The following is a 13385-nucleotide window of genomic DNA, read 5'->3' as shown; positions in this document are numbered from 1 at the left end:
ATTACTTCTAAAAGCATTTAAGACAATCGTCTTAACCATACAAAGAACATTTATAAATCAAGAACAAAGAAAAGAATGACAGTCCAGTAGGAAAAATAGGGACTTTATGTAAGAGAATGGCACCTGGACTCTTAATCACATGAGACCGAGAGGTGAAGGGTACACATGCTGGCTTCGGGTGGCATGGCTTCAGGTCCCGAATCTGCCACTTACTAGTTGGAGCAAACTCTTAAAGTCTCTTTACCTCCATTTCCTTGTCTATAAAGTGAGGATTAAATGAATTAATAAATGTAAAGTACTTGGAACAGTGCTTGGCACATAATACTCAAGAAGTGTTAGTTGTTATTGTTGCTATGACTGTGATTATTTTAAAAAAATTATCCCAACCTCACTCATCATAAGAGACATTAAAGTTTAAACAAAACTGAGACACCGTGATAATACACCGTGAGCAAGGATGCAGGTGAAAGGGGCTGCCAACATGGATGGTTCTTTTATGTATTGGTACTACTTTAGTAGAGGACAATTTGAAATAGCTATTAAAGGTAAAACAGCTATTAAGACTTGGACCCTGCAATTCCATTTTTAGGAATTTGTCTTAGAAACATATATTAAAAAGACATGTATATAATGTATGCAAACAGTAGTTTCAGTATTGTTCATGTTAGCAACAGACTGGAAGTGACTTAAATGTCTCCCAGTAGAAACAGGTAAGCTGTTAAATCGATGTAATGGAATGCTCTGTAGAACCATTGAAAAGAAATGAAGTAATTCTTATATGTGCTAATAGGAATGATTTCAAAGATGTACTGTTAAGTGGCGGGGGGTGGGGGAAGCTTCCACACACTCACACATATAATGCTATGTAAGTCTGCACTGTCTGTGGAAGGAATTAGAATCAGTTGTTTCAGTGGTTTCCTTTGAGGAGAGGGTTGGGGAGGGATGGTAGGGAGACTTACTTTCCTCTATCCTTTTGTACCATTTGAAACAAAAAATTTTTAACATGTTTATGTATTTTTACCCTCCCCGAAGTCCTTTATCTCTTCCCACCAACACACACACACACACACACACGCACACACACGCACAGACGCACATACATACACATTCATGCACACTTTTCAGAATATTCAAATGTTAGTCCAGGAGTCTGGCTATGCAGTGATAGGGACCAGCCTGTCCTGATGGTGTTTAATGCTTATTGAATATGCGCTGTGATCCTTGGGGTATTGCAAGCATCTGATCCTTGTCATCCAAGCTGGCGCTGATGGATAAAACCTCCCTCGGTGGTGGAAACTGAGGCCCTGGCTAAGTAAGCCCAAGCCCCAGGGATCTCTTCTATAGGTGCTGTTGGAGGTTCTGGGGCCAGAAAGACCTTGGCTCGCTTGGCTATTTGTAGAGGTCTGAAAAGAGGGTGGGCGGGAAGGAACTTCATGAGTTATGTAGCTCTTTAGGAAACCCTGGTTGTGTTTATCAACTGCTTGGTTCTATTTCAGTTTCCAGAGGTGAGAGCCAGAATGGAAACTCACTTGGCATGATAGGTTTTGTGCTTTGTGCAGCCCCCTGGACTTTCTAGAAATACTTTTTAACTCTCGAAGAATTGGAGCTATGACCAGGATTCTTTGTGTAAAACTTCTTAGATGAAATTTAGAGTTTTATGGAAATTTATACATATCTCTACTTTTTATAGGGTGCTCTTTAAGCTAATTGCTACTTGCATAGTCAAGTAGTCAAGTCTGTAGTCATCAGCTCTGACACCACGATGAGGGTGAATTCTCTGACCCTTGTTCATGTAACTTTTCTCCGTGTGAAATGAAATGTCCATGTATATATGTGGTCATATAAATTAGGAATAGAACATAATACTTTCTTTTATGTTTTCATCCAATAAATCTTAGGCTACTGCTTCTTAATGTTTTTGCCACTCCAGGCTATCTGAGGGATGTCCCATTTCTATCATTAGACAGTGGCTCAGTGTGGCAGTGATTTTCTACAAGGGATGAGAGTCTTTCAGGGCATCCTGTGGGTGGTAGTGGGAGAGTGGGGAGGTAGAAATAATGATTCTGATTTTTATAGCACACACACACACTCCTAGTTGAGAATTAACTGCCTTAGACAAATGAGTATTGTAACCTTTAACTTTATCTCAATACCCTGGAGGGGAAAATACCTGACAAGACCTTGATTTCATCTAGTTGGCATGTCTTCTCTCCGTTGTCTGCTGTCGGGTTGCACATAAACATGTATGTGACAGATGAGCACTGACTTGTAAGTGGGCAAGACAGACAGTTGGTTCTAGCAGGTTGTTCCTCCCGTTACAGGAAAAGGCACAGGTTTGAAGGTAGAGGAAGGATTGGACACGTTGCTGGGGCAAGTGAGCGATCCATTTAACCAAAAGTAGGTGGTTTATTCTGAAATTAGCTTTTGTTTCCTTTTATTAACATTGTCTTTTTTTGTTTTAGTTTAGTGGTTATTTAATTTTTTATTTTGGAATTTTTTTTGTTTGTTACAGCAGAGATGTCGGCTTATTTTTAGGAATTACTTGAAACCAGAGTCATGGTGGATGTAGGAAAGTGGCCAGTCTTCACTCTGCTCTCACCTCAAGAAATTGCATCTATTCGGAAAGCTTGTGTCTTCGGCACCTCAGCCAGCGAGGCACTGTATGTTACTGACAATGACGAGGTAAGCATCTCTCAAAACCCAGGGCTTAATTTTAGGGCTTATTTTGTGGTTGAGCTTTAAAGTGTGCAATGTGAAGACTAAGAAAAAGTGGGGCATAAAGAGAGCCTAAAATCCAAAAAGATGGCTGTCTTTGATAGAATTTGTCTTTTCTTTCAGTTTCTTGATTTAATACCCCTCATCCCTACTACTCTTTGAGTTTCATAGTATAGCCAAATATTCTAAAACTTTAGTCAGCAGAGGTTGAATGTTTCTTTTTTTTAAATAGATTTTATTTATTTATTTATTTATTTATTTATGTATTGGCTGCGTTGAGTCTTCCGTTTCTGTGCGCGGGCTTTGTCTAGTTGCTGCGAGTGGGGGCTACTCTTCGTTGCGGTGCGAGGACTTCTCATCACGGTGGCTTCTCTTATTGCCTAGCACGGACTCTAGGCGCGCAGGCTTCAGTAGTTGTGGCACATGGGCTTCAGTAGTTGTGGCTCGTGGGCTCTAGAGCGCAGGCTCAGTAGTTGTGGCGCACAGCCTTAGTTGCTCCGCAGCATGTGGGATCTTCCTGGACCAGGGATCGAACCCGTGTCCCCTGCATTGGCAGGCAGATTCTTAACCACTGCGCCACCAGTGAAGCCCTGAATGTTTCTTAACAACCATGTCAGTTTCTTCCTAGCTACTGAGCTGTCAAACTGAGTTTTAGTGTGTCTTATATTCAGAGTGGAGAAGAGACCCTTTGTGTAACTGTAGGCCAAGTGACTCAGACAGAACTATTTGTTTCCCAGGTCTTTGTATTTGGACTGAACTACAGTAACTGTCTAGGAACTGGAGATAACCAGAGTACACTTGTACCCAAAAAGCTGGAAGCCTTATGTGGAAAGAAGATTAAGAGCCTTAGTTATGGGAGCGGACCACATGTTCTTCTCAGCACCGAAGGTAAAGTGGGAATAAGTCCAGCTTCTGTTTGTGGGAAATCGAGCAGTTAATTGTAAGCTAAGGGGTGGTGGGTTTGTATCAGATATTGGATTTTGAACGATTTGTTTCTTAATTTCTGAGCGGAAGTACACGAAACAGGTAAAAGTTAAACACTTCAGGCTCCCTCTGGAACAGCCATAGGATGACTTGCAATTTAAGCAAACTTTTGAGGTTTTCGACAACTTATGTAAAGTTGTGGAAGATGAACTATAGCAGATGAAGTGGTCCTTCAGCCTAATTTTTCAGTGAATTGTTGTAGCAAGGCAACGTCAAGGTTTTATTTGGTACTTTTTTTTTTTTTGGCTGCGTTGGATCTTTGTTGCTGTGCGCAGGCTTTCTCCAGTTGCGGCGAGAGGGGGCTACTCTTCGTTGCGGTGCACGGGCTTCTCATTGCAGTGGCTTCTCTTGTTGGGGAGCACGGGCTCTAGGCACGCGGGCTTTAGTAGTTGTGGCTCACAGGCTCTAGAGTGCAGGCTTAGTAGTTGTGGCACACGGGTTTAGTTGCTCTGCGGCATGTGGGATCTTCCCGGACCAGGGCTCGAACCCGTGTCCCCTGCATTGGCAGGCGGATTCTTAACCACTGCGCCACCAGGGAAGCCCACTTGGTACAGTTTTAAAAACACAGGTAGTACTGGTTTTCCTTGAATTCCTTGAATTCAAGAAATCTCAGTTCTTTCCTTGGCATTTGTGTGGGTGCCATATGGAAAGAATGTGGGGTAGATTCTTCTTTTCCTCTCTGCCTCCCCAAGATCACCAGAGGGGCCTCTGCATTCTTCCTTGGTGATTTATCTATACTGTGGGCACCCAGGCTCTCTGAAAATCTGTCATATATAACCCAGCTTCTTCCCTTTATGTTTTAGGCACATTAGTTCTTGCTCTCTAGCTTTTTGTTGGGTAAACTGTAGGGCGCACGTGGGAGCGTTTGCTTCTCTGCCTTTCTGTCTCTAGCCTGGGGAATCAACAGCTTCCTCGGATGTTACCGTGGGTCTTGGTATTGAGCTTTTTAACAGCCTTTAACTTACATCTGAATCCACTCCCAAGTTCTGCACATCTTTCTCAAGCTGTGAGATCCAGATGTGAGCATGATTGTCTGGTAAGAGTGTAACTGGTGTGGAGTATAATGAGGTGATTATCTTGCCTCTGCATTGTGTAATCATGCCTTCTGGCATCACACGGGCTCTTTCAAGCAGTTGCTTCTTTGCTGACTGGTTCAGCTTGTCATCCATTGTGACCTGATGATTTAATGTTTTCCTAACACATGTTAATTTTAATGAGGCATTGATTTCTGACCATAAAATACTGAAGTGGTTTTTTTGGAGCAAACATACTGAAACATATGCATTCGGATTCTTGGTTTTCTTCAAAGTGGTGACCTTGGGAAACTATAACTTTTCTTCTGGAATTATTTTCAGAGTCCAGATCCTACAGTTTTAACTATCTTGAATGTTACAATTAAGATATAAATAAACATAAAACACAAATATAAATAACTGGTTTTCTTGTGGGAATAGTCTTCTTTTTGTTTTTAATTCAGTTTTGATTGTTATAATACATTTAATACAACATACGTATGATACATGATGTATAGGATGTTTAATGTATGTTTGATACATATATTTGTGTGTATTTTATAAGTATTACAAATAGTCACGTAGTTCACAAACAATTTAACACTTTAAACCATCAAATAGTATATGGATTTTAGTAGAAAACAGGACTCTGCCTCATTCTTCCTTACTCTTAGAAACTGCTCTTCAGGTGGAATTACTTTTTAACTCCTTCAGGTGTTTTTTCCTGGTATTTAGTCTCATATTTTTAAATTAACATGCTTATACTGCTATTTCTGAATTTTTTTATTTTAGATATTATCCTTTGACTTTTTGTAACAGCAGATAGAGTTTAGCTCTCTTTCTCCTACCTTCCCTCACCTTATTGCGTCACTATAGGAATATCACCATTTTGGTTAAATCAGTATTCAGTGTTCACATTACTAGGACTCGATAAGTATTATTTATAGCTGAGCCATCTCCTTTCTTACACAACTGTTTGTTTTCCTGGGCTTACTTGTTTGTCATAAACGTATGCTGGAACTCTTCTATAGCGCAGTATTTTTTTTTTTTTTAACATCTTTATTGGAGTATAATTGCTTTACAATGGTGTGTTAGTTTCTGCTTTATAACAAAGTGAATCAGCTATACATATACATACATCCCCATATCTCCTCCCTCTTGTGTCTCCCTCCCACCCTCCCTATCCCACCCCTCTAGGTGGACACAAAGCACCGAGCTGATCTCTCCCTGTGCTATGCGGCTGCTTCCCACTAGCTCTCTATTTTACATTTGGTAGTGTATGTATGTTCATGCCACTCACTTTGTCCCAGCTTACCCTTCCCCCTCCCCGTGTCCTCAAGTCCATTCTCTAGTAGGTCTGCATCTTTATTCCTGTCCTGCCCCTAGGTTCTTCATAACAATTTTTTTTTTAAATTCCACGTATATGTGTTAGCATACGGTATTTGTTTTTCTCTTTCTGACTTACTTCACTCTGTATGACAGACTCTAGGTCCATCCACCTCACTACAAAAATATGGAACGCTTCACAAATTGACGTGTCATCCTTGCTCAGGGGACATACTAATCTTCTCTGTATCGTTCCAATTTTAGTATATATGCTGCCGAAGTGAGCACCAGTATTTTTTATTTTTAATTTTTAATTTTATTTATTTTATTTTTGGCTGTGTTGGGTCTTCGTTGCTGTGTGTGGGGTTTCTCTAGTTGCAGCGAGCGGGGGCTACCCTTCGTTGCAGTGCCTGGTCTTCTCATCGTGGTGGCTTCTCTTGTTGCGGAGCACAGGCTCTAGGCGCGCAGGCTTCAGTAGTTGTGGCACGTGGGCTCAGTAGTTGTGGCATGCGGGCTCTAGAGCGCAGGCTCAGTAGTTGTGGCGCACGGGCTTAGTTGCTCCGCGGCATGTGGGATCTTTCCAGACCAGGACTCGAACCCGTGTCCCCTGGGTTAACAGGCGGATTCTTAACCACTGCGCCACCAGGGAAGTCCCTATAGCACAGTATTGCTTCTGGGCACCTCTGAGCATATCAGTACCTCTCCGGAGTGTTCTGTCCCCCTACTCCAGCCTGGACTGGTCACTCTAGGCTGTTGCACAGCCGTTGGCCTAAAACTTCATTTCACCGTCATCCTCGGATGTCCCTTCTTTGTTCTTTCTGGATCCTTTGTCCTTTCTGGATCCCCTATTTTTTGTGTCCTGTGTCTTCCTCCTTGGATTATACCCTCATTTGGGTGAAACACATCTCTAGTAGCTTCCCAAGGAAGCAGGTGTGAGAGAAATCTTTGAGACACTGTCTTTAAAATGCCTTTATTTTACCCATGCCATTGATCAGTGATTTGTCTGAGCAAAAAGGAAAAAAAAGGTACAGTATTTTCTGTTCTAATCCTTTAACACTATTTTGAGCATTTGCCTGTACTACCTGGTATGCAAAGCTCAGTCCAGAGTAAAGGATCTCTTCCTGTTAGGACCCCATTTATAGCCCCTGAAGCTACTGGCATTGCTCCAGTGTAATCCCCTTGCTAGCTCTGTGCGGGGCCTTCCCCCCCGCCCCCCGGGGAGTTTTCCCCATAGCCATCTGCAGTCCCTGGCTCTCTTCTTGACAGAATGGTTCTTGTTGGCATTTTGTGCCTCTCAAGGTGTAAGAGAAATATGTCTAGATTCAACCCACCTCTGCATTGCTGCAGCCCCACCGTCCCATTCATTCCATGGGCCCAGGTGGCCGCCTCAAGGGAGAGCACCAAATGGTCCACTTGGTGGTCCCAGTCACCTGCTTGTGATGGGCATCAACATGTCCTACCTCAATGTGCCTCTTAAATTCCCAGAGTAATTACATAGGGCCATGCCCCATGTGGGCATCCCTTTAACAGTCTAGTTTCCATTGCTCATCTACCTGACCATACAGCCAGGCTATTGGCTATAGCCCATGAGTTGGTAAAGACCCAAACATACGGGTTTTTACCATTGCTTAATTTTTCCATCACTGCTCGGAAAACAGCCTGCAGTTCAGCCCACTGCACTGATTTATTCTTGACTCCTTCAGTCAGTCTTGCCATCCACTGGTCTTAATGTGGGCACTCTCCAAATGGGATATTGTCCATTCACCTTGGAACTGTGTCTGTATGTAAAGCAAGCGGCTCTTTGTTGTTCAGTTAGAGCTTCACAGGGCACGTCCACAAGGCAGTGGGTTCCAGCAGCTCCTCAGGCAGCTCCAAAGTCGGTCCTAGATGAAAAGAGGCTCCCTGCTCACGCCTGCCTGCATTCCCCCAGCAGCACGCTCCCCTGTAAACCATTTCTGTTTTATTATGAAACTCTTCGGGGCACTGCCTTTCTTATTAGAGGGCTTCTCCGACACCACCCAAGATGTTATGGGCATCTCAGGTCTCATGATTATTTTATGTCCTTCAGTCATTGAGGCAGTCTCAATTAATGCCCAGGCTATTAATTTTCTCAAATGGTGTGTACCAGACAGCAGCATCTGGGAATTTTCTGGTCTAAAATCCCAGTGGTCACTGCCGGGAGGTGCTCCCGGGTTTGCCATAAGCTCCTGTTGCAGAGTGCAGGTGGCAGATACCCTCAGAATCATATCTGATGGGGCCGTGAAGCCCCATAAGCATTGGGAGAGCTGCCGCCCTCTGCTAATTCAGACCCAGGCTGCCCTTGCGCAGGTCCCCACTCAGATACAGCTGTCTTTCGGGTAATCTTATAGGTGGGAGCTAGCATTGTTTCCAGATGTGGAATATGTATTCTCCAAATGCCAGATAAACCACCCAAATGCTGGCTTGCTGCTTCTTCTTTGGTCCTAGGGGTGGGTAGCGACAGCAGGTTAGTTCAGTCTCTTGTGGAACGTTCTTCGTGGCTTCGGCAGGTTATTCCTAAGAATTTTACTGTTTGGGCAGGCCCTGGGACCTTTGTGGGACTTATTAACCAGCCCCAGTGGGGCATGTGTGTCACCATGGCATTCAGATCACTCCTTGCCTGCTTTTCAGTTTCTGACATTATCATAATGTCATCAATATAGTGTATGATTGCACTCGAGACCTGTGTCAAGTCCAGATCCCTTCTGACCAAATTGTGACAGTAAGTCTGTGAGTTCAGATAACCCCGTGACGACATGGTAAAAGTAAACTGGGATCCTTCCCACATGAAGGCAAACTGCTGCTGGCTTTTTTCTGAGATTGAGAAGGAAGCATGTGCAAGGTCAGTCCCTGGGTTCCAGCTTCTGCTGGCCTGCTGCATCTTCTTTGAGGCTGAAGCCACGTCCGGAACTGCTGAGGCTGTAGGCGGCACAACTTTATTTATGCCTCCATAGACTACTGTTAGCCCCCAGGAGCCACCTGCCTTTTCCCCAGGCCTCACAGGGCTACCGTACGGTGAGTGCATTGGTACCAGTGTTCCAGCTTTAATTAAAATGGTGAGCTCTTTCTGTCCACAGGGTGTTCTGTATTTAAGTTAAGCACCTGTGCGGGCTCAGGCAGTTCTAGTGGTTCCCATCTAGCGCCCAGTAAAACCGGCCTGAGGGCAGATTTACATGCCTTGTGTTTTACAATATTAGGTTGGGGAAGCAGTCCCCAGTCAGATGTAATATCCATCCCAAGACTACGTTCAGGTAAGGGGGATGTGTCCACGTCACACAGAATCTGTTCCAAAACCCCAGTTTTCATTCAGACTTTCACTTGAGTCCCATCAGCTGTTACCCATCTGTATCCCCCATTCTAACCTTAGCTGTTCAGACTTCACCAACAGGTTTTGGAATCACAGTGCGTTGGGGTCCTGTATCAGAAAAGTTTCCTCTCCTCCCCCTGGCTGTTTCACCCACACATGTGCATATGCCCTTGGGTGCCTTGCTGGGGGTCGGGCCAGAAGATCCTGGCCTTTAGGTCAATCTTTATCTTCCTTACCATTTCCCCAGGGCATTCCTGGTCAATTTTCTTACCTTAGTCTTTACCTTCTGGCTTTTTATCGCCTTCCAAGCTGGGATAAATAGAGCCGACTTGTTTGGGGCCCTTTAATTTTAGAGACCAACATGGGGTCCCATTGGTTCACCAGTCTCTTGTCGTGCTGCAGCCACACCTTGGTTTCAACTGCATCAGTATCCGATTTATTCATCCCACTTTGTAACAACCGTTTGAAGACCTTCACTCTGCTGGGGTGAGTCCCTTGAGTCTCCCCTTTGTCTTTCTCTATTTTCATAATTAATATTCTTAGTAAGACCCCTGTGGGGAAGTTGAGATAGCAAATTAGATAAGGTGTCTCAAACTGTTTGATTTTGTAGCAGTAAAGTTACATGAGGTGCCCATGTAACAGGGACCCCCTTAATCCCAGCATTTACCATAATCTGGGTAATGGGCGTATTCAGTGGGTGAATATCCCAGTCATCATAAAGCCAGTCCCACATGGCTTGCATACGAAGCATCTCAGCTGCTTCATCTGGGGTGTTCCATCTGGCATTAATACGGGGAGTTGGGAAATCCCTCTTATCAGGATAAACAGACTTTACAGTGGCTTTTATCCAGTCCACCAACCTGGCTGTCTCCTTGGGAATCACCTCCTGGGTGTCTGGATCATGTACAGCCACCTGTGATTGTTCAGTAGAGAGCAGTGGGTCCTGCATCAACCCAGACATGCTCTTCCGCTCTGCAGCCTTCAAAATCAAAGACACAGCCCTTAAGTTAGTTACTCTCATAACCCATTTCAGTAAAGGTTCCTCAGGAAGCTGATGATGCTAATGCTCAAAGTGAGCCAGTTCCTTCACACTGTATCCCTTGCTTTTAGTTGTTTCTTGTTTTTGCCCTTCTCCTCTGGTAACTGTTTTCTTGGTGACCCAGAGGTGCTAGAGATACTTTCTGTTGCATAATTTTTCCCTTTCTAGGCAGCTTTGAGGCTAGTGGCTGGAGCTCAGATTGACCCAGATCTGAGCTTGAATCAGCATCAAGGCCAAGCACTTTCTTTTATTTTCATTTTGGCTCTTACATATGAAATAAGCGGGGAATTGTTTATTTATTTATTTAAAAGCATTTATTTATTTATTTGGCTGTGCTGGGTCTTAGTCGCGGCACGCAGGATCTCTGTTGCTGCACGTGGGATCTTTGTTGCGGCGTGTGGGATCTAGTTCCCTGACCAGGGATCAAACCCGGGCCCCCTGCGTTGGGAGCGTGGTCTTAGCTACTGGACCACCAGGGAAGTCCCAGGAATTGTTTATTTAGTGTGCTGCTTCTTATTTTGCATTTCCTTATATATCCATTGAGCCAACTCCTTGGGAGTCGGGTCTACTCCCATTTCTAAACGGCATTGGTTAACTTTTGCCTTTAGTAACTGATTGCAACACAGCTGCAGTTTCATACCATGGTGACTAGGTAGCCGGCTAGGAATCAAAGGTTCCTCATTCCTTGCCCTTTTATCCTTTGTCTTCAAAAACCACGTGTCTGTGAGCCAGGGCTGTTCTTGCAAATCCTGTTTCTGACATCAACTAAATAGAGAGTTCCTGGACCCAGTTCCTGTGTGTGTGTGTGTGTGTGTGTGTGTGTGCATCCCCCAACAGGAAGTAATTCTCGGGTGCCAGCACAGTGTCCAGGAATCCAACACAATTCTGATACTACCTATCCGGAGATAGAATCAGATTCCATGGGTAAAGGGCTCAGTCCCACAAGACCACCCTCCACTTCAGATGTTGGTCACAAGCCCGGGTTGTTACCTGTGCTTCTGATTAACCTGCTGCAAATCAGAGGTTCCCGTGACCCTCTCCTTGGGTTTTTCTTTGTTTTGGGCCCCGCCATGTGGCACGTGGGATCTTAGTTCCCCGACCAGGGATCGAACCCGGGCCCTCGGCAGTGGAAGCACAGAGTCCTAACCACTGGACCGGCAGGGAATACCTTCCTTGGGCTTGATTAATCTGCAAGAATGGCTCCCGACACTCCAGAAAATCCATTTGCTCACTAGATTACTGATTATTATAAAAGGATATTAAAGGATATGAGTTACCAGCCCGAATAAAGGAGCTTCCGTCCTCGTAGAGCCTGGTGCCTGGCACAGTGGCACATGTAAGTGTTCTGGTTCCCCGACATGGCAACTCTCTGAACAGGGGCCAAAATTAGCTGTCCTCTTGGGTTTTTATGGAGGCTTCATTACGTTGTCAGGATTGTCTAAGTCATTGGCAGTGGCAGTTACTTCAGCCTCCAGCCCCTCTCCCCTCCAACCCTCTAATCTTGTGGTTGGTTCTTCTGGCAACAGACCCGTCATCCTTAGGTGCTTCCAGAAGTCACCTCATTCACATAACAAAAGATACCCTTATCATTCTCAACACTTAGGATATTCCACCGGTTTTGGGAGCTGTGAGACAGGAACTGTGGGTGAAGACTAAATATACAAGATAAATGTATTTTTGTAATCTGGATGACCAAATATATATTTCTTATAAATCACAATGTCACAAAAAGAAATTAAGGTTGGAAGATGAGTTGAGCAAAGTACAGGGGTTACTGTTTCTTCTGTGAGCTGATTCTTTGTGTGCGGCCATCCTGTATAGATGGAGTTGTTTATGCCTGGGGCCACAATGGATATAGCCAGCTTGGGAATGGGACGACCAACCAAGGCATTGCTCCCATCCAAGTCTGCACCAACCTCTTGATCAAGCAAGTGGTTGAAGTAGCTTGTGGCTCACATCATTCAATGGCTCTGGCAGCTGATGGAGAGGTAAGTGCCCTGCTTTTATTCTTTATTTTTAAATTGTGGTAAAATACATGTAATATAAAATTTACCATCTTAACCATTTTTAAGTGTACAGTTCAGTGACAAGTATATTCACATTGTTATGCTACCCTCACCACCATCCATCCACAGAACTCTTTTCGTCTTGCAAAACTGAAACTCTGTACCAATTAAACATTAACTCTCTCTACTTTCTCTTACTACCAGCCCCTGGCAAGCACCATTCTACTTTCTGTCTCTAAGAATTTGACTACTCTGGGTACCTCACATGAGTGGAATCATACAGTATTTGTCCACTGTGACCGCCTTTATTTCACTCAGCATAATGTCCTCAAGGTTCATCCATGTGGCAGCCTGCGGCAGAATTTCATTCCTTTTTAAAGCTGAATAATATTTCATTGTCTATTTTGTTTATCCATTTATCTGTCGATGAATATTTGGGTCATTTCTACCTTTGGCTATTGTGAAAGTGCCTTGCTTTTTAAAATAAGATGACCACATTTGTACTTGGATATGGTGTGAACATAGCAACCCTGTGTGCGTCGCTAAGAACAGTATGGGAATGAACCCTTTTTCTAATACAACTTACATTGTGTGATGCGGACCACTCTTTTGAAGACAGTAGAATTAATTCTTAAGGCAGTTGAGTCTCATGCTTTTTGCTAAGATTACAAATCAGATGTGTATGACAGTGTTCTATACTTTTGTTTTTTTAATGACCCCCATCCCCTAAGGTCTATTTTGTTTTTCAGTAAATGTAATGATGTCATAGAAAATAACTTTACCAACATTCCAGTTGGTTCTGAACAACTTGTTCACCCCCCAGGTTCCATGCTTATCTTAAATGTTACTCATCCTGTTGGTTCTACCTCCCAGTCTTTTGTATCATCTTGTTCCTCTCCTTCTCCATAACCTTAGGTCAGGCCTTGTCATCTCCTGGACTGTTGCCATGGTCTCTTTTATTCCATAGCTTTTTAGTT

General features: G+C 43.8%; 1 protein-coding gene and 1 non-coding gene across 11 annotated transcripts in view; one reads left to right on the top strand and one right to left on the bottom strand.

Annotated features, from left to right (window-relative positions):
* The window catches only part of RCBTB1 (RCC1 and BTB domain containing protein 1), a 65336-nt gene that overhangs the window by 29632 nt on the left and 22319 nt on the right, over positions 1-13385 (top strand). For 5 of the 10 annotated variants that reach the window (XM_061170902.1, XM_061170897.1, XM_061170898.1 and 2 more), the window contains 3 exons: positions 2513-2682; positions 3453-3603; positions 12224-12390. In XM_061170902.1, coding sequence (XP_061026885.1) covers positions 2557-2682; positions 3453-3603; positions 12224-12390 — 444 coding nt within the window. In that variant the 5' untranslated portion in view covers positions 2513-2556. Of the gene's footprint in view, positions 1-2321; positions 2398-2512; positions 2683-3452; positions 3604-12223; positions 12391-13385 lie in introns of all 10 variants that reach the window. The other 5 variants (XM_061170901.1, XM_061170900.1, XM_061170896.1 and 2 more) reach the window with 4 other exon arrangements.
* On the bottom strand, positions 6220-6326 carry LOC133076701 (U6 spliceosomal RNA). Its single transcript, XR_009697590.1, has one exon. It is a non-coding gene; the product is annotated as a U6 spliceosomal RNA (small nuclear RNA).

This window comes from Eubalaena glacialis, chromosome 16, assembly GCF_028564815.1.
Source record: "Eubalaena glacialis isolate mEubGla1 chromosome 16, mEubGla1.1.hap2.+ XY, whole genome shotgun sequence".
Lineage (NCBI taxonomy): Eukaryota > Metazoa > Chordata > Mammalia > Artiodactyla > Balaenidae > Eubalaena > Eubalaena glacialis.
The sequence above is the reverse complement of the archived record's forward strand: the minus strand, read 5'-3'. Positions and strand labels throughout refer to the sequence as shown.